At 38.1% G+C, this 27,073-nt stretch overlaps 1 protein-coding gene and 1 long non-coding RNA gene across 2 annotated transcripts; one reads left to right on the plus strand and one right to left on the minus strand.

Moving 5' to 3' along the window:
* The first annotated feature begins 1,016 nt into the window (after positions 1-1,016).
* Positions 1,017-7,643, plus strand: LOC117344119. Its single transcript, XR_004536119.1, has 3 exons — positions 1,017-1,314; positions 5,313-5,378; positions 6,650-7,643. It is a non-coding gene; the product is annotated as an uncharacterized LOC117344119 (long non-coding RNA).
* Positions 7,644-11,049: 3,406 nt separating this feature from the next.
* Positions 11,050-14,109, minus strand: LOC117343259 (jerky protein homolog-like). The gene is made up of 3 exons (XM_033905604.1): positions 14,060-14,109; positions 11,132-12,156; positions 11,050-11,066 (listed from the first exon to the last, which is right to left on the minus strand). Exons 1-3 carry the CDS (start codon positions 14,107-14,109, stop codon positions 11,050-11,052), a joined length of 1,092 nt encoding a protein of 363 aa, XP_033761495.1.
* Positions 14,110-27,073: the final 12,964 nt, after the last annotated feature.

Genomic DNA, 27,073 nt, shown 5'->3' on the forward strand with positions numbered 1-27,073 from the left:
ATTTCTATTGTTTGTCACAAATGTCCTCATGTTACACATGTGTCTGAGTGTATAAAAATCTTGAAATCTTGTTAAATGAAGGTGTTTACATCTTTTATTATAAATTGACAATCGACACTTAATGATCATAAAGACATTGACAAAATATGCACATAATTCAGTTAACATATACTTTGATATAGGCCTAAAATTATGCAAAGTACATTTAAATATCATCGGCTGTTTCATTTGATAAATATTACGGCAGTAACCATGATCCATAGCCAAGCTGCACATATATTGCGACAAATATCGCGAAAACCACTAGAAACGGATACCTGCATCACGTCCACGCACTGTATCACAACCATGTCTGGTGCAGGGCCAGAGCGCACCACTAGATATGAAAACAATTTGGTGTCGCTAAGAATTTGGTGCAAATACAATAAAATCGGGTGTGACATAATACCTAGCTTACATATATAGATAAATGAGATATTTATTTACCTCAGAACACATATTTAGTCCCATCTAGGTGTTTTAATTCGTCCGCATAGACCCTCGCTTACGCTAGTGAAAATTTAATTCATACTTGACTCGACGCCATATTGCTACCGGCGGGGCGGCCTAATTAACCTAATCAGTACACGATGGAGCGAAAAGAAAAAAAATACAATGTCAACATTTATTTTCATATATTTTACCGCTTATAATTAATAGATAATAATTTTTTGAATTGAATAACAGGTTTTGGGAAATAATATGCTCAGTTTCATTAATTTTAACTAAGTAAGAAGAAAACACAATAAATGATATGTGGTCTTTTCGGTCCATTGCGTTTGGATTCGGGTGGTTAGTCGTACTGTCACTTACAAACCGGAAAACCAAATTGGACAGAATCAGAATTACAATCGCTAGCGCAGTCCGTGGCGGAGAACATATCTGTGATTCACGGCGAATCCTTTTCCCTTCACGTAACCAACGAGGCGGACAAAGATAACAGATAGGTAAGTGAAATGCGTTTGTGTGTTGTTTTTTTCAGTAGGGTCTACTCCGGATGTTACGTCACCAGTGACGTCACCAAGTTTGTTGCTGCGCCTGTCTCATTGAAGTTGTATTTCGGTGGGCTGTGTTGTATTTTACTGTCACTGCCAGTATTTCTTACAATATCTGAAAATCAGAGACGATGTTCCAAGATATGGATGTTTTGTCATGATTATATGTTGCTTTGCACAAGCACGCGTGCAAAAAATAATCAACCCAGCGTTCAGAATGTCAAGCAAAGTCCCGTAGCCTCGAGCTCATCGGCAGTACCAGTACCGCTGACTGTAACTTGTAAGTAAACTTGTTTGTTGACATTGATGTAAACAGGCGACGCTAAATATGCACGAAGAACAGATCCCGTTTATTTTATATTTACTGTAGTAATACTTTTTTCTCCAAATTTAATTAATTTTAGATTTCGATAGGCCTAGCCGGTTTAGTTTTTTTTGTGGCTAGCTTTCTCAGTGATTGTTAACGTCTAAAAATATCAACGGGAATCGCCAGATTGAGGTCACAAATGTACAGAAAACCGCACGTGTGCTCACGGACATTTTCTCGTGAACGAGCAGAATAATGAAATACATTTTGATTTATAACCGCTCGCATAGATATATTATGTATACTACTCATAAAACATGTAACTTATCTTAAAGTATGCAGTATAGGCCTATCATCTTATTATTTTGTTGGTTCATTTTTAGTTGGATTATAGATACTAAAAATGCATCTAATGTAATTTTTTGTTTTCATGTTATTCCTGCCTCATTAAATCAAGGTCATACATGGAGTTCTTATGCCAGTTATATAAGAAATAATCCCCCCCTCTACACACGCACACTTCCAGGTCACAAGGGTGTGACTTACACTGACCCCAATAATGACCCTTCCTTCCAAGTTTACCTTATAAGGTGTGAAGATCTGGACAGGTGTACATGGTCATATAAACTAGATAAAGATCCCCTTAATTGTTAGATGGAAACTGGTCATCACACCTTACCTTTACCAAGCTCATAAAGTAAACCGGTACAGACTTAAGCTTATGACTAGCTATCTTACACTTTTGAAATGATATGATTGTCCCAGGTATCCCAGCTAGGTTGCCATAGAATAAGAACTCCGAAGATGTGAAATTTATGCGACTCATAGTCATGCTCATTTCCATCAATTTAACTCTACCTAATAACTAATATATAAAACGTCCTTTATGCAGACTTTGAACCTGGCATTTTTAACTTAATATAAATAATCTATATTTCAATTTCATGCATTTCTTCAAATAGGGAAATAAATATTTATGATGTAGTATAAAAGCTTGTTACAACACTCAAAAATGTACAGTAAATGGTCAAAATAATATTCTTCAAACTAATTTTTATATTTGGAGTAGAAAACTTTTAGTCAACTTCACATTTAAAACCACTAATTGATACTCAAATATACATTTATGAGTTAACTATACTTAATGATATCATGATTACTATTACTTTATATCTCTGATACTGTAATGGAAGTATATGTAAAGAGTATAATTAGAAGTCAAGTCAATATGTACATGTATATCACTGTAGCAGGCCGGGTTTTAATTGTAAATACTGTACATAGTTAATATGGTCGCCTTCTAGCTTCCAGCTAGGGGGAATTTCCCTTTAGCTCAGTGGACCAGTAAGCCGGGGTCGCTGGTTCGATCCCAGCTGGCTGCACACTGCTACTCCTTGAACTTTTACATCCATAGATTAATATAATTTTCATGTATGAGTTAAGCAAATTCTTATCAAGCTTTCATGTACACTAACTGCAGTTGGCCTTATGTCATTTTTTAAAAGTTTAAACATTTGAATTTATGATTTTAAAATTGGCTTGAACAACCATCCTACATTCATGAGAGTGACACGTCATAATCTGTTACATAAAATGTAAGAGTGACACGTCATACTATGATATATATTGAATGAGTGGGAAAGGAAAATGATGTAGTTCCAACAGGTCCGTTTTACAGGTAAATTGTACATAGTTTGCTGCCCAGAGGCAAATTGTACCTCAGACTGTAGATTTATAGGCCTATTTAATTTTCCTGGACGTGAACAATGTGTACTAATAACGGGTATACGGCTATAGGTTGGTTTTTGGAAGTGGTGAATTTACATTCTTTATACCTTTGGGAATTTCACTGAAGTTTTTTTTTACTTTAACATCTTTCTTTGGAATAAATTTTAAAGCATTGTCTTTATATTTTTGAATCAAACAAGAGAACTGCATCATTTCTTAATTTGTTTTGCATAATTTTTTTCTGAACTTATATCATTCAATTACATGTATTTGTAGAACTATTGAAATGACACTGCAAGCTGGAAAGTTCCTCATGCATCAGGTCCTGTCACTACAATACATGATATCAGGGATATGTCCCTGGTCATAATGATTGTTTAAATAAGAAAATTTAAAGATTTGAAATTGATTTCGAAATGAAATATTGAATAACTTCAGCCTGTGTTGTGTGATGGGAATAATTTTGAAAGATCAAATTTAACTATTCAAATGATTTGCTTCATGAATCTCACATTATCAACATTTTTTTTTTTCAAATTAGACTTTTTATTCAAATTTTTAATGAAACATGATTACATCATATGCAAATGCTAAAAATTTGAAATTATTTGTTTTGAAGTCTCTGACCTGACCTTGATTGAGACTATATCTTTGGACAGAGCCAAATTATATCTTTTGCCATGTACAAAAAGAAATCAATGTGGAGAAAGCTAAGTTGATACTAAAATATTTTCAATTAAGTCATATTCAGTTATTTTGGGTGAGGAACCATGTACATTTTTGTACACTTTTGAATTCAAGTTGATTTCATCTATTTACAAAGGTATTACAGAAAATTATTTGACAAATTCGAACAATGACCAGGAATAAATTATCACAATTCTTTGAAATGTCATCTGCACACAGGTAAAATATAGTTGGCTTAGTTGCACAGGGACTAATGTAAAAAGTTCACAATGTATGTGGCCATCACTGCAATGGACAAATATTGATATCAGAAAGGGCATTCAATTCCAGGCCTCAGAGCGCAGTTTATTTCCCTCTTGAGAAAAACTAAATTGAAATATTTTAAAAGTTTTCACAAAATATGGTTTTCATTTCATATTGCAGAACTATTCTCTCAATTTCAAGTGACCTACTGGTATTCTTATCGCCTTTTGCCCGTCGTTGTCCGTCATGCGTCCGTAAACAATTTACATTTTTGACTTCTTCTCCAAAACCCCTGAACCAAATTCAATGAAATCTGGCTAAAGGTCAACGAAATTGTGAATTACATGGTCCCCACCCCCCAGGGGCCTGAGGTATGGGGCTAAAAAGGGTCAAAATGACTGCAACTTCAAAAATATTCTTCTCTATATAGTTATATACTCTTAGATATGTTGGAATCAAATACTCTTCATAGATGGAAGGGTCTTATGGTGCTTTACCAAAATTATGAATTTCATGACCCAGGGGTCTCACATTTTGCCCCTCGGGAGGGGGTAAATTTTACGTTAGTTTATATAGGGAAATCACATTTTTGACTATAATTTGTTTGATTTCTATTGGAATTCATTCTAACTTGGTTAACATTATTAGCTTGTGATGGCAGTTTGATGGTATACACATGTTGGCCCTGACTGACCCCCAGGGGCAGATAGGCGGGGCTAAAAAGGGTCAAATTGACTAAAAATTTCAAACATCCTCTTCTCAAGACCCAAATAACTAAATAAGGTAGAATCAAATACTCTTCATAGTTGGAAGGGGCTTATGGTGCTTAATTAAAATTATGAATTTCATGACACTGTGGTCACACATCTACCCCTTGGGAGGGGGTAAATTTTATTATAGTTTATATAGGGAAATCACATTTTTGACTATGATTTGTTTGATTTCTATTGGAATTAATTCATTCTAATTTCATTAACATTATCAGCTTGGGATAGCAGTTGATGGTATGCACATATTGGTACTGACTGACCCCTTGGGGCTGATGGATGGGGCCAAGAATGGTCAATTAAATTAACTGAAATATTTCAAATCTCAGGTGACCGTTAAGGCCCATGGGCCTCTTGTTCACTTATTTGATACAACTGCAATTGTTAGATATTTTATTAAAACTGGTATACACGTACTGCTACCATATAAGAGGTTAAAAACATTTATTTATTCATACAGTTTGCAAACAAATTGATATCAATGATTAAATGAAGCTGAATTTATGTTTTTATTTTCTGAAAACTATTTTGTTTTCTTTGTTTTAGATATCTTCAACATCCAGCTCCTAGAGGGACACCAGCTGTAAGAACTCCTGTCAGCTTCAAGTCTAGGTAATCACACATGTCTTGTAACTTCATAATAATCTTTAAAAAATACTTATTTATTTGGACACTTAACCAACTGCTGTTTGTTTAATCACTGTTACCTTCATGTCAAGCTCATAAAGAAATGTGATAATTTTTATAAATTTTCTATAATAAATATGAAACATCAATGTGTAAGCACTGTCTTTGACTTTTCCAACGTCCAGGTCAGTTTTGTTTCTTTTTACGCCCTGTTGAAAGCCAATATCATTTAAGGATGTACCGGGTTTGGAGGAGAAGGAACGCTGGAAAACCCAGTGTTTAATCCGAGGGATTCACTGATCTCTGGTCAGTGCCAAGTAGCTGCCCCACTTGGGTTTCAAACTCACAACAGAGAAGCCTGAGGGGCAGGTCAAAAAGGGTCAAATTGACTGAAATTTTGAAAATCTTTTTCTCCACTCCCAGATAAGCTGAAATCAAATACTCTTTGTATCAAAGATGTAGATGGAAAGGTCTTGAGGTCCTTTACCGAAATTGTAAATTTCATAACCCTGCGGTCAAGCGTCTTCATTGAGAAGGGGTAAAATTTACTTTATTTTATATAGGGAAGGCATTTAACCTCTGCTCATAAAGCTGTATATGGTACTGCCATTGCAATGATTCAGTGATTAATTCTCTAAAATAATTATACCCCCGCAACGAAGTTGGGGGGAGGGGGGGGGGGGGGGGTATACTGGAATCAGGTTGTCTGTCCGTCCGTCCGTCCGTAGACGCATTTTGTCCGGACAACTCCTCCTAAACTGATGGGCCGATTTCAATGAAACTTCACACAAATATAGAGGAACATGTGTAGATGTGCATGCCACTTTCTTTTTCTCAAAATTATGGTTGCTATGGCAACTGGTCACTATAAACAGGTTTTCTGATAAGAACCATAACTTTAAGTTTGTCCGGACAACTCCTCCTAAACCGATGGGCCGATTTCAATGAAACTTCACACTAATATAGAGGACCATGTGTAGATGTGCATGCCTTTTTATTTTTCTCAAAATTATGGTTGCTATGGCAACTGGTCACTATATTACTGGGTTATCTTATTAAGCCTTCCATTTCACCATTGCAGATTGCGGGGGTATAAGTCAGCCATCTTGGCGACAGTTCTAGTTAATTTTGAAAAGTAATGTAGTCATATTATTGAGATTTTGATTATCATCTCATAATTAAATATCGTTCATCATGTGTGAATGTACCATGTAAAACCAATTTTGATTACTTTTTTCTTTTAATTTTGTTTACAGAAACTTCAACAAAGGTGGACATCTGGAGAAGCTGAAAGACAGATCTGCAACATAGTGAAACTGTTTTCTGCTTTCGGCAAATGGACAGTCAGTCAGTCACAGCAGGCAAGGCTCGGCAGTTTTGAAACCCATGTGAACAGTGTTAAGCTTCAAGGAAAAAGATTCAATGAACTGTATATCATATGATTCTGTATAAATATCTCCATGCAACAAAAGTGATTTCTGGAACTAGAAGTAATGCTGTTGGAGAGGCAAACAATATGAATAAGACAACAGAATCTCCGTCTTGTTGAAAAAGTGATGTTTTTCTCTATACAAGTTATACCAGTAATGCAAAGGCCAAGGACATGGATAGTGGTTTTTAATATTTATATATATGTGTATTGATCTTTCTTACCATAAGATAAACTGACATTCTAAACTATAAATTATTTACAGTGCAACTTGGTTTTGTATGGATTTACTTTACATGAGCAAGTATTAAATGAATTATATTTTTGATTCTAAATAACAAATTTTCATCTTGTTATTATTGATTAGACTTTAAGATAATATGCCCATTGGGCATCTGACATTGTTCTGTTTGGTTTGCTTTATTTTGTTTACAGCCATTAAAGGGATGTCAGGTGTTGAATGTATAGAGGAAAGCCTGAGTACCTGAGATAAACCAAAGATCTATGATCAGTACCTGGCAATTGTCCAATGTGGTTTTCAAACTCACAATCCAGAAGTGAAGGTTATAATGGAACAATGTTGGGACACATTAACCACTCGGCCACTGTGGACCCTGACATGACACATTCTGAGTGGTAATAGAATTGTTTGAGAATGATCTAGTACATTTCTGAAGAAATTCTAGAACAATTCAAGACTTTCTCAGAGGACATGTGATTTACGCATGTGCTCTTTTCATGCATATTACACACGTAATTTACATACGAGATACGCACGTAGCTCTTTTCGTCTCCTCCACATGCGTATTGATTCGCACGATTCTCGCACGACAGATTATACATGCGTTTAACGCATATGATACGCATAATTTACGCATGTAGCTACGCATGATCCACGCATGTCGAAATTTACACACGAGACACATGCGTATTACGCATGATATTCATATGAACTCAACGCACGATTTACGCGCGTGCTCTTTTCTGCTTAACCACGCATGTAAATTTCATATGATTTTCATGCGTTTTACGCATGTGGCACATGTGTGGCACTTTTGCCTGTGTAGCTTGCGGTTTCTAACAATTGGCTCAAATTTAGGTTTGAGCCGCACACCAACAGAATCGTCTACATAACCAGCTCTTATTATGGAGGCCAAAACTTTTGCATCTTGACGTCTGAGGTACCCAGCTGTCTTGCCGTTCATTTTAATAGATGAGGCATTTGAGTCATACTTGTTGTACTTGTCCAGATTGACCGCATATATCTCATTAACAGTAAGTGAGCGGGAGCCATAATGGTGCATTCCCACCGCATAAACAGACATTATCTTTACTGTCTTCATAGTGATATAGATCTACAAAAACGTAAACAAATGAGAATAATGATATTGTTTTTGCATCTGTGGTCTAATAATATCAAAATCGTCAAGGTTTTCAATTATGACAGTCGCTTTTATCTTTGCATAAGTAAAGATTAACAGCTGATTAAAATAACTTCATTAAGGCTGAGTTAAAAAAAATTCAACCTTTAAATTTATACTTGGATATTGTTAAGTTGTGATAGTTTTATTTTTTGATGAAATAATTATTTTAAGAAAATGTAGACACTTATTTGGATTGCGGAGAAAAGTGAAAGTGAAAATTGTACATTATGTATAGTTAATTAATATTACTTAAAATTATACGAATAATAAAATCAGTTCGCATTCTGAATTTAAAAACCATTCATGTCATCTCTAATGTTAAATTGTTATGTTCCATTTTTAAGGTAAAGAAAAAAGAACAAGTGTAGACGATGATTATTATCTTACTGGACTACGGTATCAGGAGTCTACATGTGATAAATAATTTTTTACTGGTAAGTACAAAACATCTCAATTCGGACCAGGAAGCATTTTACTGGTGTACTACACAAGCCACAGTGAAATTTCTGTGTGACTAATACATGGATTAGTAAAAAGTGCTGATAAGAATTATATTTCCTTCCAAATAGCCTCAATAGTAACTGTCAGGTACGTAGTCCTAAGTTTCACATCAAATCCCATATTCAATATTAACATTTGTAAAGCTGTATGTTAAGCATTTGAACTCGGCATTTCATTTGTTGTACCATATAATTTCATTTTGCCAATAATTAATTGAGTAAATGGACATTAAAAAGTTGTAATGAGTAGTCAGATATGAAATATTGCATAAGAATAAACATGTACTTAATGTACATGTTTTTAAGAATGGAGCTTAGCCCAAATTAAGCATACAGAAATAATTGGCTATCAAACTGATTTTATACTGGAAAGAAATACGAGACAAATGCTGCTGATACAGTAACCTATGATATAAGTTCTTTGCCATGCTGGGTGGATGGAGAATCATCTTAATGGTAATAAATACAATATGGAAAAAAGGAATGAAAATTTACATGTGTGTTTTGAGAAAGAAACCGAAAGCCTTGGGGAAAGGTGTCAGGGTTCATGCCGCCTCAGACAGTCAATCACCTGATCACCTGTAATAAGTTATTGATAATTACATACTATACATCAATAAATTAAACTATCAGGGTCACAGTGTTTGTTTATGATATTATAAACAATGTATTAATACATTTTCGTTGAAAATTAAATCAACGCAATGAGATACAATATGAAAAAAAAAATTACATGTGTGTTTTGAGAAAGAAACAGAAAGGTGTCAGGTTTCATGCCGCCTCAGACAGTCAATCACCTGATCACCTGTAATAAATTATTGATGATTACATAATGATACTATACATCAGCAAATTAAACTATCAAGGTCACAGTGTTTGTTTATGATATTATAAACAATGTATTAATACATTTTCGTTGAAAATTAAAGAAGAAAATGTACAGGTGTGTTTTGAGAAAGAAACAGAAAGGTGTCAGGGTTCATGCCGCCTCAGACAGTCAATCACCTGATCACCTGTAATAAATTATTGATGATTAAATAGCAATGTCCATATTAAATAACTTAATTGTCTGTTCCAATATCTAGGTGACCAAAATACTTGATATAGTGGGTGACAAATATCATGCCGCCTTACTACACTCAAAAATATATATTAACTATCGCTGTCACATTGTTGTATAATTTACAAAGTATCAATTAGAATGTATTCATCTTTGATTAATTTTGATTTGAACATGAAATGGTAAATTATTGCCTTAATTATTGTTTTTCAGCTAGGGTACAAAGATATGTAGCAAGATTCATGGCTTGCATGTAGGACACAAGAATGCCTCGCCCTCCTGTACGGTGAAACCTAGAGGAAGACAATCGTCCCCATGCATCCATGCCTTGCAGTGGTCGCAACTGACCCACAACCTGTCCAACCCCTCCCGGTCATCCTCGAGGAAGCTTCCACCACAATGAGTGCACTCCGCATCATCATCTCGCTCTAAGGTTTCATTTCTTCTCTTTTTCTTGCTTGCTGTTTTCTTCTTTCGCTCTTCTGCCTTTCTTTTTCTCTCTTCTTCCTTTCTCTTCTTCTCTTCTCCTCTGACAACTTTCCTGTTTTCCTTATCTTCTTCCTCTTTCTTCTTTCTCTCCTGCTCCTCCGCCTGCTGTAACCATTCATCTTCCGTCAATGCTCTTGCACATATTATAACCTTTCTTTTTTTTGTTGTAGAGACCGCCTCCTTTGCCTTCTCCAGCAAATTACTAACACTGCTATTAAGCACTTGGTCCACTGCACTGAGGCCGAGGGGTCGCCTGATGATAGGGGAAATCTCTGGAGATTCCGGAATGAGGTGCTCACTGATATCAGGACAGCTTGAGGACATTACTGGGGAGACTGGAAGGGATGAAGGGACGAAACTGGGAGTTTCTTCTTGGTACTCGTGAACCTCAGCCTGAAATGTAATTGTAGTGACGGCACCTTCATCATGATGTTCCACAGTCTGGGTGGTGATAATCGGGGTGGTGACGGCATCTTCATCCTGTTCCACAGTCTGGGTGGTGACAGCATCTTCATCCTGTTCCACAGTCATGATGGTGATGGCATCATCATCCTGTTCTACAGTCTGGGTGGTGATAGTCGGAGGACAAGCTTGTATGTCATTGTTTGCAGAGGCCACCAGAGGCTGAGAGAGGGAGGTTCTGGACAGTGACTCAGATGGACCAAATATTCCCATCACCTTAAGTGCTTTGGTGACATCAGCAACACTGGAGATGTTAATAGCTGTGTTGCCAACTAATGATGGTGCCATATCATCAGATGTCAAAACAACCTGTGGTGCAAATGGGAAAACTCCACATTTGGAAAATGCATTGATGATGGTAGATGGACACAGACTCTTTGTGTAGACTGCACCAAACAGCTTTCCAAACACAAAGCGACTAACCACTCGCCCGGGATTTTTCTCCATGAAATCTTTGCATTCTTTTTTGTAATGCTCCTTCAGTGGCTTGAAACAACCCCGGTCGAGTGGCTGCAGTTTGTGAGTGGTGTGGGGAGGAAGTGCAAAGAGAATAATGCCATTCTCTTTGCATTTCATCACCACCTCAAGTCTAACATGAGTGCTGTGCCCATCTATCAATAACAACACTGGCCTAACAGCTGGGATATGTTTTAAAAAATGCTCTGTCACCCAGGTTTCAAATAGTTCGGAATCAATCCATCCATTGGGGCTGATGCAAACCCTTGTTCCAGGTGGCATTCCCTGGAACATGGTTTGATCCATCCCCCTTTTACCCTGGAAAATTACCTGGGGCGGGATCAACAGCCCCGAGGCTGATGCGCACGCTACCACTGTAATGTTGGTTTTATTGCCACTGGTCTGGGTATGCGCATCTTGACCAGCCACCTTTACAATTTTAGGTGGCTTGTGGTCAAGTGGCATACCCGTCTCGTCGGCATTAAAAATGCGTTCAGGTTTGTTCTTTAACCCATACTTATCTAGAATATCCCCCAGCATGGCAAAGTAGTTTTTCACAACATTTGGATTTAACGCGATAGCACGATCACGTGGCAATGACTGGGGACTACATAAACGTACTTCTGGCCATCTTTTTATAAAACTGAGCCACCAGTCATTGCCAGGTCTACCATCAACAAACTTGTTTTTTATATCCCCCTCCCTCACTATATCCCCAACAATGGACAGGACTTGTTGCTTTGTCCTGCCAAAACCAATTTGAGCACAGACTTTAATGTATTCGACGAGGCTCTGCTCTCCTTGGATAGATATGGTAGGGCGGGGACCAGGACGGATGGTAGGGTCGCTGGAAACTCGACCGGTGATACGGTCACTAAGCGTGGACTTAGGGACGCCGTACTCCTCTGCCACTTTTCTGACATTTTGTGTCCTGCAGAGGACTCTGATTTATAAAAATCAAGAGCCCTCTGCATACTTTCTTCCTCCCATGTCCTTCTTTGCTTTCTGGGATTAGACATAATGGAATTCCTACAATAAATACCAGATTGCCTTGAAACAGCTCATAACACTTTTTTATTAGTATTTTTTATGTACAACTATACAACCTCGGCTATTAAAAACACATGTAGACTGCTGAAACCGTTTTGTGTTTTACTTTATTTTAACCTAATGCAATGCAGCATTGTCCAATAGTTTTTATTTTATATGTATTTGTTCATGCAAGGTATAGGGCTGAGAATCGAAATATGGAGGAAATCGGAAAACAGAAGAAAATTTGTGGAATTTTAAGGAAGAATATATTAAACCTGAAATAAAAAGGAAACATTAAATAAGAATGTGATTTACTGAATCTTGCTTTAATTATTTTATATAATTATAGTGATCCATTTGACAACTATCATATAGGCCTAATTAGCCTACATACATATAATGGGACTATATACAGATCGTGCAAGGTGCACGTAGGATGGCCTGAATGTGCCACGCCCCTTAAATCCAGTGTACTTCCTGGATATTATATTGACATATAACGTTAATTACAGCTTGAAATTCCAGTGAAAAGCTTGCTGCTAGTTTTTTTTTATATATAGGCTTATTATGCATAGCTGACAATCTATATTGATATGCTATAGTATATTAATATTTGCCCATCTGATGAACACAATGCGCTGTCACGGTTGATGGAGAGCATAAGCGATGCAGTGATTTTGTGTCCGATAATACCCTTAATCTGGTCACTGTACAATATCGACTATATAACGTTTATCAGTGTTGTAATGCTTACAAGACACTATATAACGCTTACAGCGTTTGTTTTTTCATGCATTTTGAACATTGTTTTGTATAAAAATAAGCGACATTTTGGCAATAATAATATCCGGTGACGTCACATATTAGTATTTGTCAACCGGAAGTGAAAATAACTCTGCTAGAAGATTAAATTTTGCATTTGTTTTACCTGATCGGCAAGCAGCACTTTGAAAGTTTTCCTGGTATGGCGGGAAAAGGTCAAAGTTAAAAATACCGGAATCGATAATACATCGTTGCATCGGAGAAATCGATTATAACGGTTTTGATTGGCTTGTCCGATAATTGGCCGCGTCCGATAATACCCCGATCGACGTCACTGGTTAGCTGATATCGGCTAATTCTGGCGCAGAATTAACTCGCTGTTATCCGGTTGCGTATCATAAAAACTTTCGTAAAACTTAAAAGGTACTTTGTGCCAGTGTCTATTTAGGCAACCTCCCAAACCACACATACGCTCATCACACGCATACATATCGCAAACACGGGAGGCCGTCCTTTAATGACCTTAATAATCAAGTAACAATACTTCTCTACACAATGATTCATATCGTATATATATACGCACTCACCACACGCACGGGAGGCCGTCCTTAAATGACCTTAGCTTTTCATAGGACATTAAACAAAATAAACCAAACCAAACTATCTTTAAGTTTAACAAATATTGCTTCAGATTTGGAAAATGTAGTTGGGGCATTAACAGCCTCCGAGAATTTGGTAAGATGTCGCCTAAGAGCAGGGTGGCACCAAACCAGAAGTTATTAGCTTAAAAAAACACATGGTAGAAAACAAAAACGAGCTAAACTATTGCAGGCACCATCAACAGAAGACAAGGGGAAAATGTTGCAATCAACAGTGAACCAGCATACACATGAAGACACCCCAAGGACCATATGTAGCTCCATACCCACTGATGTCATATGTGCAAAGCTCCAGGGCACCACAACCTGCACCCAAACATATCACTGCAGATGACCCAATTGTGGACCTGTTTTTATTGCAGACAGAGCTTGGGGTCATTAAAGATTTTGTACACAGTTGTGGACCTATTCAGTGCTTCAGCCAGGCCGCGCCATTGCGCCATTCACGCGAAAATTCTTTTTTTGGCCCGTTTTTTTTTAAAATATCATGGGCCAGTATTGGCGCTTAAAATAAGTGCCCTACGCTAAATATTGAATGACCTGCGCCAAAAATTAAAAGTTTTACACATAAGATATCCTTATCGTGAAGTTTTAGCGGTATTTTGAATTGTTGTTATTTCAATATATTAAAAAATCATAATAATACACTGCCGAAGACACCTAGCAGGACACCCTACCCGGTCACATTATACTGACAACGAGCGAACCGGTTGGATTTTGGACTGACCAGAAATATAACTTTTGAAGTATGATTGAAATTTTAAAATGGCAGACGATGGCTGAATCACGATGACTATAAAAAAATATAAGGATCCTGACTCTTCAGGTCAGATGACATACAGATATCAATAAGGATTGTTTACCAACAGGCAGATTATAAACCAGATGACTGGTGATTTGAATAAAGAGGGAAATATTTAATAATGACTGTCCTGCAGGTAGGGCGTAAGAATTGTACCTGCTGCCCCCATTGCTTGATCGTAAGAGGCGACTAAATTTGGGATCTTATCTTTTCTCTTCTTTCTTAACAACTTTCTTCTTCCTAATGTCTCCCTTGACAATGCCTCACTTTTGGCCTTTAGTTGAGCGTTCGCCGCTGTGAGGAAGGTTTTGGGTTCTGTCCCCTAGCCGAGACATACCAGAGTCTTTAAAAATGGTAGTTGCTTCTCCTGCTTAGCGCTCAGCATATTAGGAGTGGGACGACTGGTTCGCCCGTTGTCAGTATAATGTGACCGGGTGGGGTGTGCTGCTGGGTGTCTTCGGCAGTATGCTTTAGTGAGGTAGCACTATAAATCGGCAAAAGTTCCGGCCTATCACAAGGAGACATAACACGAACATACCGCAGCCTCCCAAAACACACATACGCATGCATGTCGCACATACGGGAGGCCGTCCTTAAATGACCTTAGATGTTAATAGGACGTTAAACAAAATAAACCAAGCCAAATTTAATAATGACAAGCATTTTTAGTTGCTCAGAATATTATCACTATTGTGAACATATCGTATCTATTTGACTACCGAGTTTCAGATATCCATTAACATCATAACAAATGATAACATATCAGAGGATCTTAGCGCCAACCAATGAATAAACCTTTTATTTGCTCTTTATGTCAGACTGATCTTCTGTCTACTTTTCAATTTCCTAAAAATCTGATTTATGCAAAAACAATACTTCCAGTTCTTTTCATGAAATAACATGAACAAACTTTAATTATCAAAATCCAAGATGGCTGTCTGTTGGCTATTTTGTACTTCTTATCAAAAATCTAAAGTGCACAATTCAGAGGTCCACAACTGAATATAATTAACTAGTGGTGCGCCGATCATCGGTTATAATCGGTTGACGAATCGAACGCCCCTTCGATTTCGGCCATCGATTCCCGTTTTTCAAGAGTCGATCATCGAACGTGCCTGAGTCATGAGAAGTCACTCTAATGTATAAACTATAAACCTTAGAATAAAGATGGCGGACGGCTGTATGCTTGTCGACGACTCCGTGGTAATTGACACTACAACGCCAACGGATACTGATACAGAGCTAAACGACCACCCCGGGGGTGGAAAGGCAAAGTCAAAAATTAAAAGTATTGGATATTATTATTTGCATTCCGCAAAATATTTGTAGGAAATGTTGCAAAAATACAGGTAGGTACATTTCGGTATTTGATAGTATAAGATAGTCAAAAGACTTATGAAATTACTCCATCTGTTTATTATTTTCGATAATTAGTAGCCCTGGAGAAATCATTTGATTTCTAAAAACAAAGGTTTTAGGATATTTTATCATGATATGTATTAGCTGAGCAATGAGGTATGTTTCTGCTAGGTATAAGGGAAACAGTCCATCCACATTGGTCAATCCCTGCATACTTATGTAATCTCGCAATAGGCAATACACAATCTACATTCTACACAGAAGCACATTTTTATTTATATTTTGTAATTACATACTGTAATATTAGAAAAATTTATGTATGACCAACACAGAAACTGAGCCCTCAACAGGATTGATCAGGCTACCAGGAATCTGAATATGTATGTGTGAGTGAGTGAGTGAGTGTGTATGTATGTATGGTTTTCTATGTACTTATCGTTGTAAATTAATTTGATGATGATTATGATTATGTTTAGATGACTGCCCTGCAGGTAGGGCGTACAAATTGTACCTGCTGCCCCATTGCATGATCGTAAGAGGCGACTAAATTTGGGATATTATCTTTTCTACCTTACCAACTTTCTTCTTCCTAATGTCTCCCTTGACAATGTCTCACTTTTGGGCCTTTAGTTGAGCGTTCGCCCCCGTGAGGAAGTGCCTGCCTTCCTCGAATCATTGGTACAAAATGGAATACAAAGTGCTTCGCAGACCAGTTTTCTCCTGTTACCCGAGGGACTATGTACAAAAAGCTTAATAAACTGAATATTTCGAAAATGGGTGCATAATTAACGTCCTTCTCCGCGAGGAAGGCTAAGACCATGAAAAAGTTGTTTGTTTGTAGTTACCCTACCCAAGATTTTTTCCCTGGGAAGGAAGGTAGGTATTTTTAAAAAGAATCTTTTATTATATTTTTAAACTTTTTAATTATCTAAAAACCAAACAACACTTTATTATTTAAAAAAAAAAAACACATTTTGAAACCAGTCTATGAATTCAGTATTTTGGGATTGACTGCTAATCACAGCTTTGCCTGCAGTTTTTGCCCTGAATTGGGAAATTTTACGCAGTATAGTGTAAAATTGGAAAAAATGGTTGAAATGGAAAAAAACCCACCATTTTTAGGTTTCTGTTCATTTAATGTACAACTGAAATACCCCCGAAAGTGGATGACTTTTTTGATCCCGGAGCACTTAAAGCATTCTGAGTAGTGCTGGCCATATGTAAGCTTTGGTTTGGTTTATTTTGTTTAACGTCCTATTAACAGCTAAGGTCACACTCGCTAGCCCTGGGCTAGTAGGGTATATTTTTTCACTAGCACTGACTGGTTTGTACTAGCCCATGATTTTTTAACAAACTTTTGAATAATACCGATTACAATTATACCTAGTATTGCAATAAACTAACTACCTTTCAGTTGCAGTGCAGCACTATTCAACACAACTTTAGACAATATTAATTCTATCAATGAGTTATTTTAATGAAAAACAGTAAATAAACTTATGAATCAGATGTTCTAACTTAAAAATGAAATGCATGGTGGAATTGAGTATGATTTCGGTAGCAAAATAGCACTTTATCGGGATATAGTTAACTACTTAAGTACTTATTTTCCGAACCCTCCTCCTTTACCCGGGCTTGGGACCGGCATGGACTTACATTGGCGGAGTTAAGTTTTATTTATTTTTTTTTTTTTTATTATTTTTATTTTTTATTGGGTTTTTTTGTTGTTTTTAGCTCTCCTGCCCGAAGGGCAAGTGAGCTTATGCCGTGCTGCGGCGTCCGTCCGTCCGTCCGGCGTCAACTTTTTCATTTAAACAACTTCTTCTCAATAACCAAGAGGCACAGGGACTTGATATTGGGCCTGTAGCATGCTGGGGTGAAGGGCTACAAAGTTTGTTCAAATAAATGACCTTGACCTTCATTCAAGGTCATCTGGGTCAAATAGGCTATAATCTTCAAATAACTTCTTCTCAATAACCAAGGGGCCCAGGGACTTGACATTGGGCCTGTAGCATGCTAGGGTGAAGGGCTACAAAGTTTGTTCAAATAAATGACCTGGACCTTCATTCAAGGTCACATGGGTCAAATAGGCTATAATCTTCAAACGACTTCTCAATAACCAAGAGGCCCAGGGACTTGACATTTGGTCTGTCGCATGCTGGGGTGAAGGGCTACAAAGTTTGTTCAAATAAATGACTGACCTTCATTCAAGGTCACATGGGTCAAATAGGCTATAATCTTCAAACGACTTCTTGTCACTAACCAAGAGGCCTATGGACTTGATATTGGGCCTGTAGGGAGCTACCGGATTTGACATTTTATGCCGTTCAGCGTCCCTGGACACCAGATTACGGGACCCATCTGAACATGTTCGGCTGGGATTTTCATCATGGAGGTATTTTGGCAGAATTTAAGCAGGAAATAAGATTCTGAGCTTGTTTATAATGAAAATATGGGCCTGTGTACAGTGTAAAGGGGGCCATAGACCAGGTTAATAGGAAAATATAGTATTTATTTCAATGGTAGCTGTATAACGCGTGTTTCGTAGTCCCGTGGTGTATCTGGTTGCTCTGTAGTCAGTACCCCGGTTCGATTTTTGGTGTTTTTTTCTGGTTGTACTCTTGACTCTAGCCCGGTTCGGTGTTCGGTGATGTGATTGGTTGTTCTGTTGTCACTACCCCGGCTCGATTTCTGGTGGTTATTTTGGTAGTTTTGTTGTCCCTAGCCCGGCCCACTGTCCTGTGTGTGTGTTTTGACTCAATTATATACAAAAATGCTCTTGTCTTGGTTTTTTTTTTAGATAAAGGCGAGAAATAAGGGGGGTGGGGAGATAGCATGGAGTTATCTCCCCTTGATCTTCAGGGTATTTCTTATTTGTTTATATTTTTCAGTAGTACAATATCAATACTCTTATATGACCAAAAGACATCTGTCTGGATTTAAAATTCAGCAAGATATTTCTATTTTAACTAAAAATTTGTTTCATTTTTTATGTCCTTTTCTAATACGAATCTCCATCTCCGGTACCAATATAAGACTTGACCTACCAGCCCAAGACTTGCAGCCAGCTACTTCCTATTTGGACATCATACCCTATGGTCCTATCCTGTCCCAGAAAAGTTAAATTTGAAAAATGTGTACGATTCTATAGGGACCACAGAACCAAATCAAAAATAGAATGTGGGTTTTCCCCGTTTGGGCAGAAGATTTAATAGGAAGGTGAATACATCGGGGCCTACTGATTGGATATTAAGGTGAGAGAAGTTTCCAAAGTTTTAATATGTGGGTCGGGCAATACATATAGATGTAAAATATATAGAAAAACAGTTATTTTTTTGCTAGCCTGTTTTTGTCAGGGGGAGGTAAGTAAGTGTGTATTTTGTTGTTAATTTAGATGGATTTTTGGTGCTGATTTCAATACAAGATGGCGGCCCCCATATAAAAAAAAGTTCAAATTGGTAGAATTTTTTATAATTCCATTTAGAGGTTTCCGAGATGACATACTTCAAAATTATTGCTACTGGACCAGTGTTGAAAACTCCATTTAAGCAGTACAGTGATAAACGTTAACATTACCGTCTATGGGAAATCATTTGGGACCTATAGGGACCACGGAACCAAATGATTTCCCATAGACGGTAATGTTAACGTTTATCACTGTACTGCTTAAATGGAGTTTTCAACACTGGTCCAGTAGCAATAATTTTGAAGTATGTCATCTCGGAAACCTCTAAATGGAATTATAAAAAATTCTACCAATTTGAACTTTTTTTTATATGGGGGCCGCCATCTTGTATTGGAATCAGCACCAAAAATCCATCTAAATTAACAACAAAATACACACTTACTTACCTCCCCCTGACAAAAACAGGCTAGCAAAAAAATAACTGTTTTTCTATATATTTTACATCTATATGTATTGCCCGACCCACATATTAAAACTTTGGAAACTTCTCTCACCTTAATATCCAATCAGTAGGCCCCGATGTATTCACCTTCCTATTAAATCTTCTGCCCAAACGGGGAAAACCCACATTCTATTTTTGATTTGGTTCTGTGGTCCCTGTAGCATGCTGGGGTGCAGGGCTACAAAGTTTGTTCAAATACTGCCCTGCAGGTAGGGCGTAAGAATTGTGCCTGCTGCCCCCATTGCATGATCGTAAGAGGCGACTAAATTTGGGATCTTATCTTTTCTCTTCTTTCTTACAAACTTTCTTCCTAATGTCTCCCTTGACAATGCCTCACTTTTGGCCTTTAGTTGAGCGTTCGCCGCTGTGAGGAAGGCTTTGGATTCTGTCCCCTGGCCGAGACATACCAAAGTCTTTAAAAATGGTAGTTGCTACTCCTGCTTAGCGCTCAGCATAGTTGGAGTGGAACGACTGGTTCGCCCGTTGTCAGTATAATGTGACCGGGTGGGGTGTGCTATTGGGTGTCTTCGGCAGTATGCTTCAGTGAGGTAGCACTATAAATCGGCAAAAGTTCCGGCCTATAACAAGGAGACTTAACACGAACATACCGCAGCCTCCCAAAGCACACATACGCACTCACCACAAACATGCATATCGCACGCACGGGAGGCCGTCCTTAAATGACCTTAGCTGTTAATAGGACGTTAAACAAAATAAACCAAACTAAACCAATTGTTCAAATAAATGACCTTGACCTTCATTCAAGGTCACATGGGTCAAATAGGCTATAATCTTAAAACGACTTCTTCTCAATAACCAAGAGTCCCAGGGACTTGGTATTTGGTCTGTAGCATGCTTGGGTGAAGGGCTACCAATTTTGTTCAAATGAATGACCTTGACCTTCATTCAAGGTCACATGGGTCAAATAGGCTATAATCTTCAAACAACTTAATAACCAAGAGGCCCAAGGACTTGATATTGGGTCTGTAGCATGCTGGGGTGAAGGGCTACAAAGTTTGTTCAAATAAATGACCTTGACCTTCACTAAAGGTCACATGGGTCAAATAGGCTATAATCTTTAAACGACTTCTCAATAACCAAGAGTCCCAGGGACTTGGTATTGGGTCTGTAGCATGCTTGGGTGAAGGGCTACCAATTTTGTTCAAATAAATGACTTTGACCTTCATTCAAGGTCACATGGGTCAAATAGGCTATAATCTTAAAACGACTTCTTCTCAATAACCAAAAAGGCTAGGGACTTGTATTGGGTCTGTAGTATGCTGGGGTGAAGGGCTACAAAGTTTGTTCAAATAAATGACTTTGACCTTCGTTCAAGGTCACATGGGTCAAATAGGCTATAATCTTCAAACAACTTCTCAATAACCAAGAGGCCCAGGGACTTGATATTGGGCCTGTAGCATGCTGCGGTGAAGGGCTACAAAGCTTGTTCAAATAAATGACCTTGACCTTCATTGAAAGCCACATGGGTCAAATAGGCTAAAATCTTTGAACGACTTCTCAATAACCAAGAGGCTCAGGTACTTGAGGTTGGGCCTGTCTGTAGCATGCTGGGGTGTAGGGCTTCCAAGTTTGTTCAACTGAATGACATTGACCTACATTCAAGGTCACAGGGGTGAAATATTTTGAAATCTTGCCATAGCCAAGAGTCACCAAGACCTGATATTAGGCCAATAGTATGCTGGAATGAAGGACTAGAATAGTTATTGACATGAATAAACCGAGCTTACTCTGATATTTGAATAAATTGGTTATCAGCATAGTATCTGTAGAAATGACCTCAATCAACTGCAAATTTGCTGTAGAGCCAGGTGAGCGATACAGGCCCATTGGGCCTCTTGTTTATGATTTTATTTTTTATAACAAAGTCACTTAGTGTGATATATGTTTGGACTTTCAAGTGATTGGACAGAGCCATTGGCAGACATTTCATTATGTGTTCTACACTCCTGAAATTAAAGAGAACAGTCATTCTATTTTCCAGATATCTGGAGGGAGTCATTGCCAACTATCATGTCAGATTTTTCCTCATGAAGTTTGTGGCCTTGGATGTGTCGGGTCCCACTACCCATCTTCATCCATTGTAAAATTGATGGTGAAGGATCAAAGTCCTTCAACTCTGGGCCCTCATTCATGAGGAAAAGCTGGTTCTGAAGGTTAGCTGCTGTCAAAGTGGACCTGAGGGCTGTCTTCACAGAGTTCATCTTGGAAAACCCCCTCTCACATGCTGCAGTGCATGGTGAAATGGTCAACATATAGTTAATCAATTTCGCTATATGTGAGTCTTTAAAAGCAGCATCCTGCAAGACAAGACCATACACCTGTAGGAGAGGATTTCCCCGGAAAGACCTCGGGTGAAGCTTTAATGCTATCCAGTCATTCTCTAGAATGCAATCCTTCTCCTCATCAGAGAAGAAGGCTGAGACTGGAGTGTCTGATAGCAACTCCGTGAGTTCATCATTTCCATGATCATACAACTCATCGTTTCCAAGAGGCCATGAGCGAAAGTCAAACACTTTCAGCTGACTGAAAGGTGCCTCATGAATCTCTTGGAACCTCTTCTTGATATATATTTGATGGTGTTATCAAGAAGGGCCATCATATCTGTTGAGTTTGTATAAACAAACGGCTCACAATGAGGAGTCGACATTTTCAGTGTGCCAAACATCCTCTTGGTACTGTCGTACGAAGACTGAAAGTGTCTGACATTCTTTCCTGGATTTGCCTTGAGAGCCTGCAGTTTAACAAGCGTTTTCTCAATAAGATGAGGGAGCTCTATGACCAAGATATCCTCGGTCTGGAATGCTCTTGATAGCTCTGATACCACTGGCAGATAATCTAAAAGTAAATGAAGCTTCCTCAAGAAAGGGAATGAGGTGATCTGCTTCAAGTAGCCCTGCACTCTATTGCTGTCATCAGCCCTAGTACCTGCAGCAGCATCATGTTCTAGATGGGCAGTGATAGAGCATAGATTTTTCTGAACTGCCTCTATAGCTCTGGATTTGCTGGACAACCAGCGAACTTGCTTTACACTGCTCAAGTGAGAAAGTGATGTTTCAAGCAGTGCAGCAATCTCACTAAGCTCTCTGCACCTTTTGGGGCTATAATGATTAAATGAATAAATCCCTTTGATGGTTCCCTCAAACTGCACCATATACTTATATGTCTGGCAATACCGCCTTGATTCGGGTAGCTACCCCACTTTTTTTACAACCAAAATTCACAGATGCTCCATCAAAGTTGGCACAAGCAAGACTTGGTGTGTTTGGTGAATTTGGCGAAAGTGATTCTGCTGATAGTCCAACAGACACTAGGGCATTGAAGACTGCTTTGAATACACTCTCAGCACTACCAGACTCAAGAGGTACAATTTTTAGCATTCTTGTCACAGGTTCTGGACAACAGTACAGAAGATATATTATCTCCTGCTCCACAACAACCTTATCTGTGCTGCCATCTGACATAACACTCACAAAGGGAGCTGCCATTATTTGGTTTGTAATATCTTTTCAAGACGGTACCTGCTATAGCATTAGTAAACTCGGTAAAGCCGTGTCTGTTCAGATAGTTTTGGCCTATATCAAGTCCATTATCATTTGTATTGAACAAATCAACTCGAAAGCACTGGCAGGCTTACCGGCTTTTGCGGTTGCAAATGCTGTATTGAACAAACATTTCATTCTTGACATTTGTTCAGGAGATAACTTCTGCAAAGCAGATGCAATGGACACACAAGACTGTAAAGACTTTGAACTGGGTGTTTCTGTTAATGTCGCTATCTTGCTACCCGTGTTTTTCATTGTGGCCAAATGGCGCATAGCGCATGACTTATGCGCGATGGACGACTCGTGGGAATTCAGGGAATCTGTCCTGAAATTGGAAGTGCCAGAAAAAATGGAACTGGTTTTATCAGCAACCGATGGACATTTTTTACGCCATGAACAAAACATTGAATTGCCATCCTCTGTTACTGACACCCAAGGCCAGGTTTTTTCCAATGAGTCTGAAACGACCTCTTCCTTTTCAATGTGTCATATTGTTTATTTTTATTTATAACAGATTGATTTACTGGAACTGAACCTACGGCTGGAGGAGATGCATCATTTGTCTGTGTTGGTGTATTATTGTCTGATTTTGATTTAAATTTAAACCCAAATTCTGCCAAACTCATCTTTTCTAAGTGTTCCTTTAAACAGAGACATATATAGAGAGATTGGCAGCTCTCTATTTGCCCTTATGTCTACGTGGTGGCCCCTGACCTTCCCACAATCCATTGCGGTCGCTCGGTTCAGTCTTCTCCTGACGCCATATTGGAGAAAACTTGAAAACCAGACACATAATTATCGATAATTTCTATTTGAAATCATCACCAAGATCCAATGATGTGCTTCAACTTTATTAATATCAAAGTGCAGAAGTGTCATCAATATGAAATATATCACACTTTGCTGTCAAAGTGTTTGTATCTTGAGTATGAAGGTCAAGCACACCACAGGGAAGATCGGCGGGAATCTCCAATTTTCGAAAAGTCCCTATGGGGTTTTCGAAAGTACGGATAAATGACAACAATGTGCACGATAAACAAGACAATATCCCATAAGTATGATAGTTTTTAGATAATGTAGTAACTTTTGTAGTGGCCTAAATAAAACGATGTGTTTTTTGTGTGCGTTTAAAATTGACTATGTTTTGGTCTGACGTATAATGGCGGCTTAATTACAAAACTAGGACATGTCGAATAGGACCCAATGGATTTTCGAAAATATGGATTAATGACAACAATGTGCATGATCAATGACTATATCCCATAAGTATGTTAGTTTTTGGATAATGTAGTAACTTTTGTAGTGGCCTAAATAAAACGATGTGCTTTTTGTGTGTATTTAAAATTGACGATGTTTTGGTCTGACGTAATGGCGGATTAACCAGAACATGTCGAATAAGTTCCAGTACATGATACACACATGCGCAAAGCCCGATTTACCTGTGCTCGCGTGTGTTCGATAGGGGACAAGGCGCTCTCGATAAGGGATATGCTTGAGTGGTCTCGAATAAAGGGAGCCACCACTTGTACGGGAAAATAGCGATAGCGTTTTATTGAATTAAATAATATATTTACTTTTGAACCAGGCTGTCAACTAAGAACTTGCTTAAAAGGTATAATTGTATTATTACAGAATAAAGTGAGTAATTTGAAGACTAGCAGACGACTTTTGTCATTGAAAACAGTAGCAGACGATTTATTTTATCGTTCATGCTCAAGTCAATTCGTCTCATATTTAGATACCAAAATGCACGGTGTTTGATTCTTAAAACTTTATTCATATGAAATAATTATATTATGACCCACAAATAAAGATTATTTAAACCAACAAAACAAATTGGGGTTGCATTGTTAAAATAAATATTCGTTGCCGAAATTGCATAAAATATTCGATCCGACACAAAATATCAACGAAGTCGCCACGCTACATCAATTGAAAGTACAATTCAAGTCAAATAAAACAATATTATTCGTGACATAAAGAATGCTTTTTATTGTGTTTTATGCCGTTTGTAATCTTTTTATATGACGTTATGTTCGCATTTTATATTCCAATGTGTTTGGGCGAAACGTCTCGTCCCGTGTCATACTGAGAGTCAGACGATCGCGACATAACCGCGTTCAATGTAACAGTTATCGCTACATAAAAATGGATACAAGTCGTGATTAAAATTATAAATATCGATTAAATGATCATCTTTACTGAACAAACATTCAAAAATAATTTCCATTTTGTTGAAGTCTCTGTATTTTAACGCATTACATGGTATGTTATCCCGCAGTGAAAGTGATACGATTGTAGCCAATCACGTTACAGTACGACGCATTGCATCACTGTTCTATAAAAAGGTAGAAGGGTATTTCCAACTGTAGCCTACGATACAACAGAGCGCAATTTAGCGAACCGTCATCAAGAACAAAAGAAATAATTTACTTTTACTTTCGTGGATTCGACAGTTAGAGAATGTAGCATTTGACAAGATTCCTAATTTAGGAAACGATGATAAGTCGTCCTCTACTAGCGAAGGACCAACTAGCCCGGGGCTAGTAGGCACAATTTTTCAGCTAGCCCGTCCTGGAAATTCACTAGCCCCGGGCGTCGGGCTAGTGGATTTTTACACCCCTGTAATTATTTATTTTTATTATCAGAGACATATATAGACTGTTCATAGCCAATTTCTGATTAATTTAAAAGTTTTTACACTGAAGCACTGTTTGGTTACTTGATGTTTTCTAGTTTGATTCAAGCGCTGTTCTACAAGCATGCAATAGACATGAAACAAGTCCATAAATCGAAGAAAGCAGGTAATAGAGTCAACACCGTGCGTTTCGTAGGATGGATAGAGGGTCCTCCACTCCTCCGCTGGATACCCAATGGTATGCAGGGTGATCGAGCAATAGGAGAAATATGATACGTGTATCGATCACAACAGCAGTCGAAGTGGTAACTTTTTAGACTTTTATTACTTCGTCGACCGGTTTCGCCTGATGTCGGCTTCATCGGGACAATTTCTTACAAATATTTTTACCCTATTGTACATTAAATGCGGCTCCTGTATGAGTCTAAAATAGTATGTGATTATGACATTCTTTATGCTGTGAGGAAGGTTTTGGGTTCTGTCCCCTAGCCGAGACATACCAGAGTCTTTAAAAATGGTAGTTGCTGCTCCTGCTTAGCGCTCAGCATATTAGGAGTAGGACGACTGGTTTGCCCGTTGTCAGTATAATGTGACCGGGTGGAGTGTGCTGCTGGGTGTCTTCGGCAGTATGCTTTAGTGAGGTAGCACTATAAATCGGCAAAAGTTCCGGCCTATCACAAGGAGACATAACACGAACATACCGCAGCCTCCCAAAACACACATACGCACTCACCACACGCATGCAAGTCGCACACACGGGAGGCCGTCCTTAAATGACCTTAGATGTTAATAGGACGTTAAACAAAATAAACCAAACCAAACTTTATGCATTATGTTTAACTAACGCTATATAACGTTACATGATACTACATAAATGAATCCAAATTTTATCTTTAGCCAGTCCATTGAGGTTCTTGTAAGTATCGCATTCTATTCTATCTTCCCTCACGGTTATTGTTTAAAATTTTCAATGTTCGTATATACACATATGGTTTATTTTGATTAACGTCCTATTAACAGCTAAGGTCATTTAAGGACGGCCTCACGTGCGTGCGACATGCATGCGTGTGGTGAGTGCGTATGTGTGTTTTGGGAGGCTGCGGTATGTTCCTGTTACGTCTCCTTGTGATAGGCCGG

This window comes from Pecten maximus, chromosome 15 (assembly GCF_902652985.1).
Source record: "Pecten maximus chromosome 15, xPecMax1.1, whole genome shotgun sequence".
Taxonomy (NCBI): Eukaryota; Metazoa; Mollusca; class Bivalvia; order Pectinida; family Pectinidae; genus Pecten; species Pecten maximus.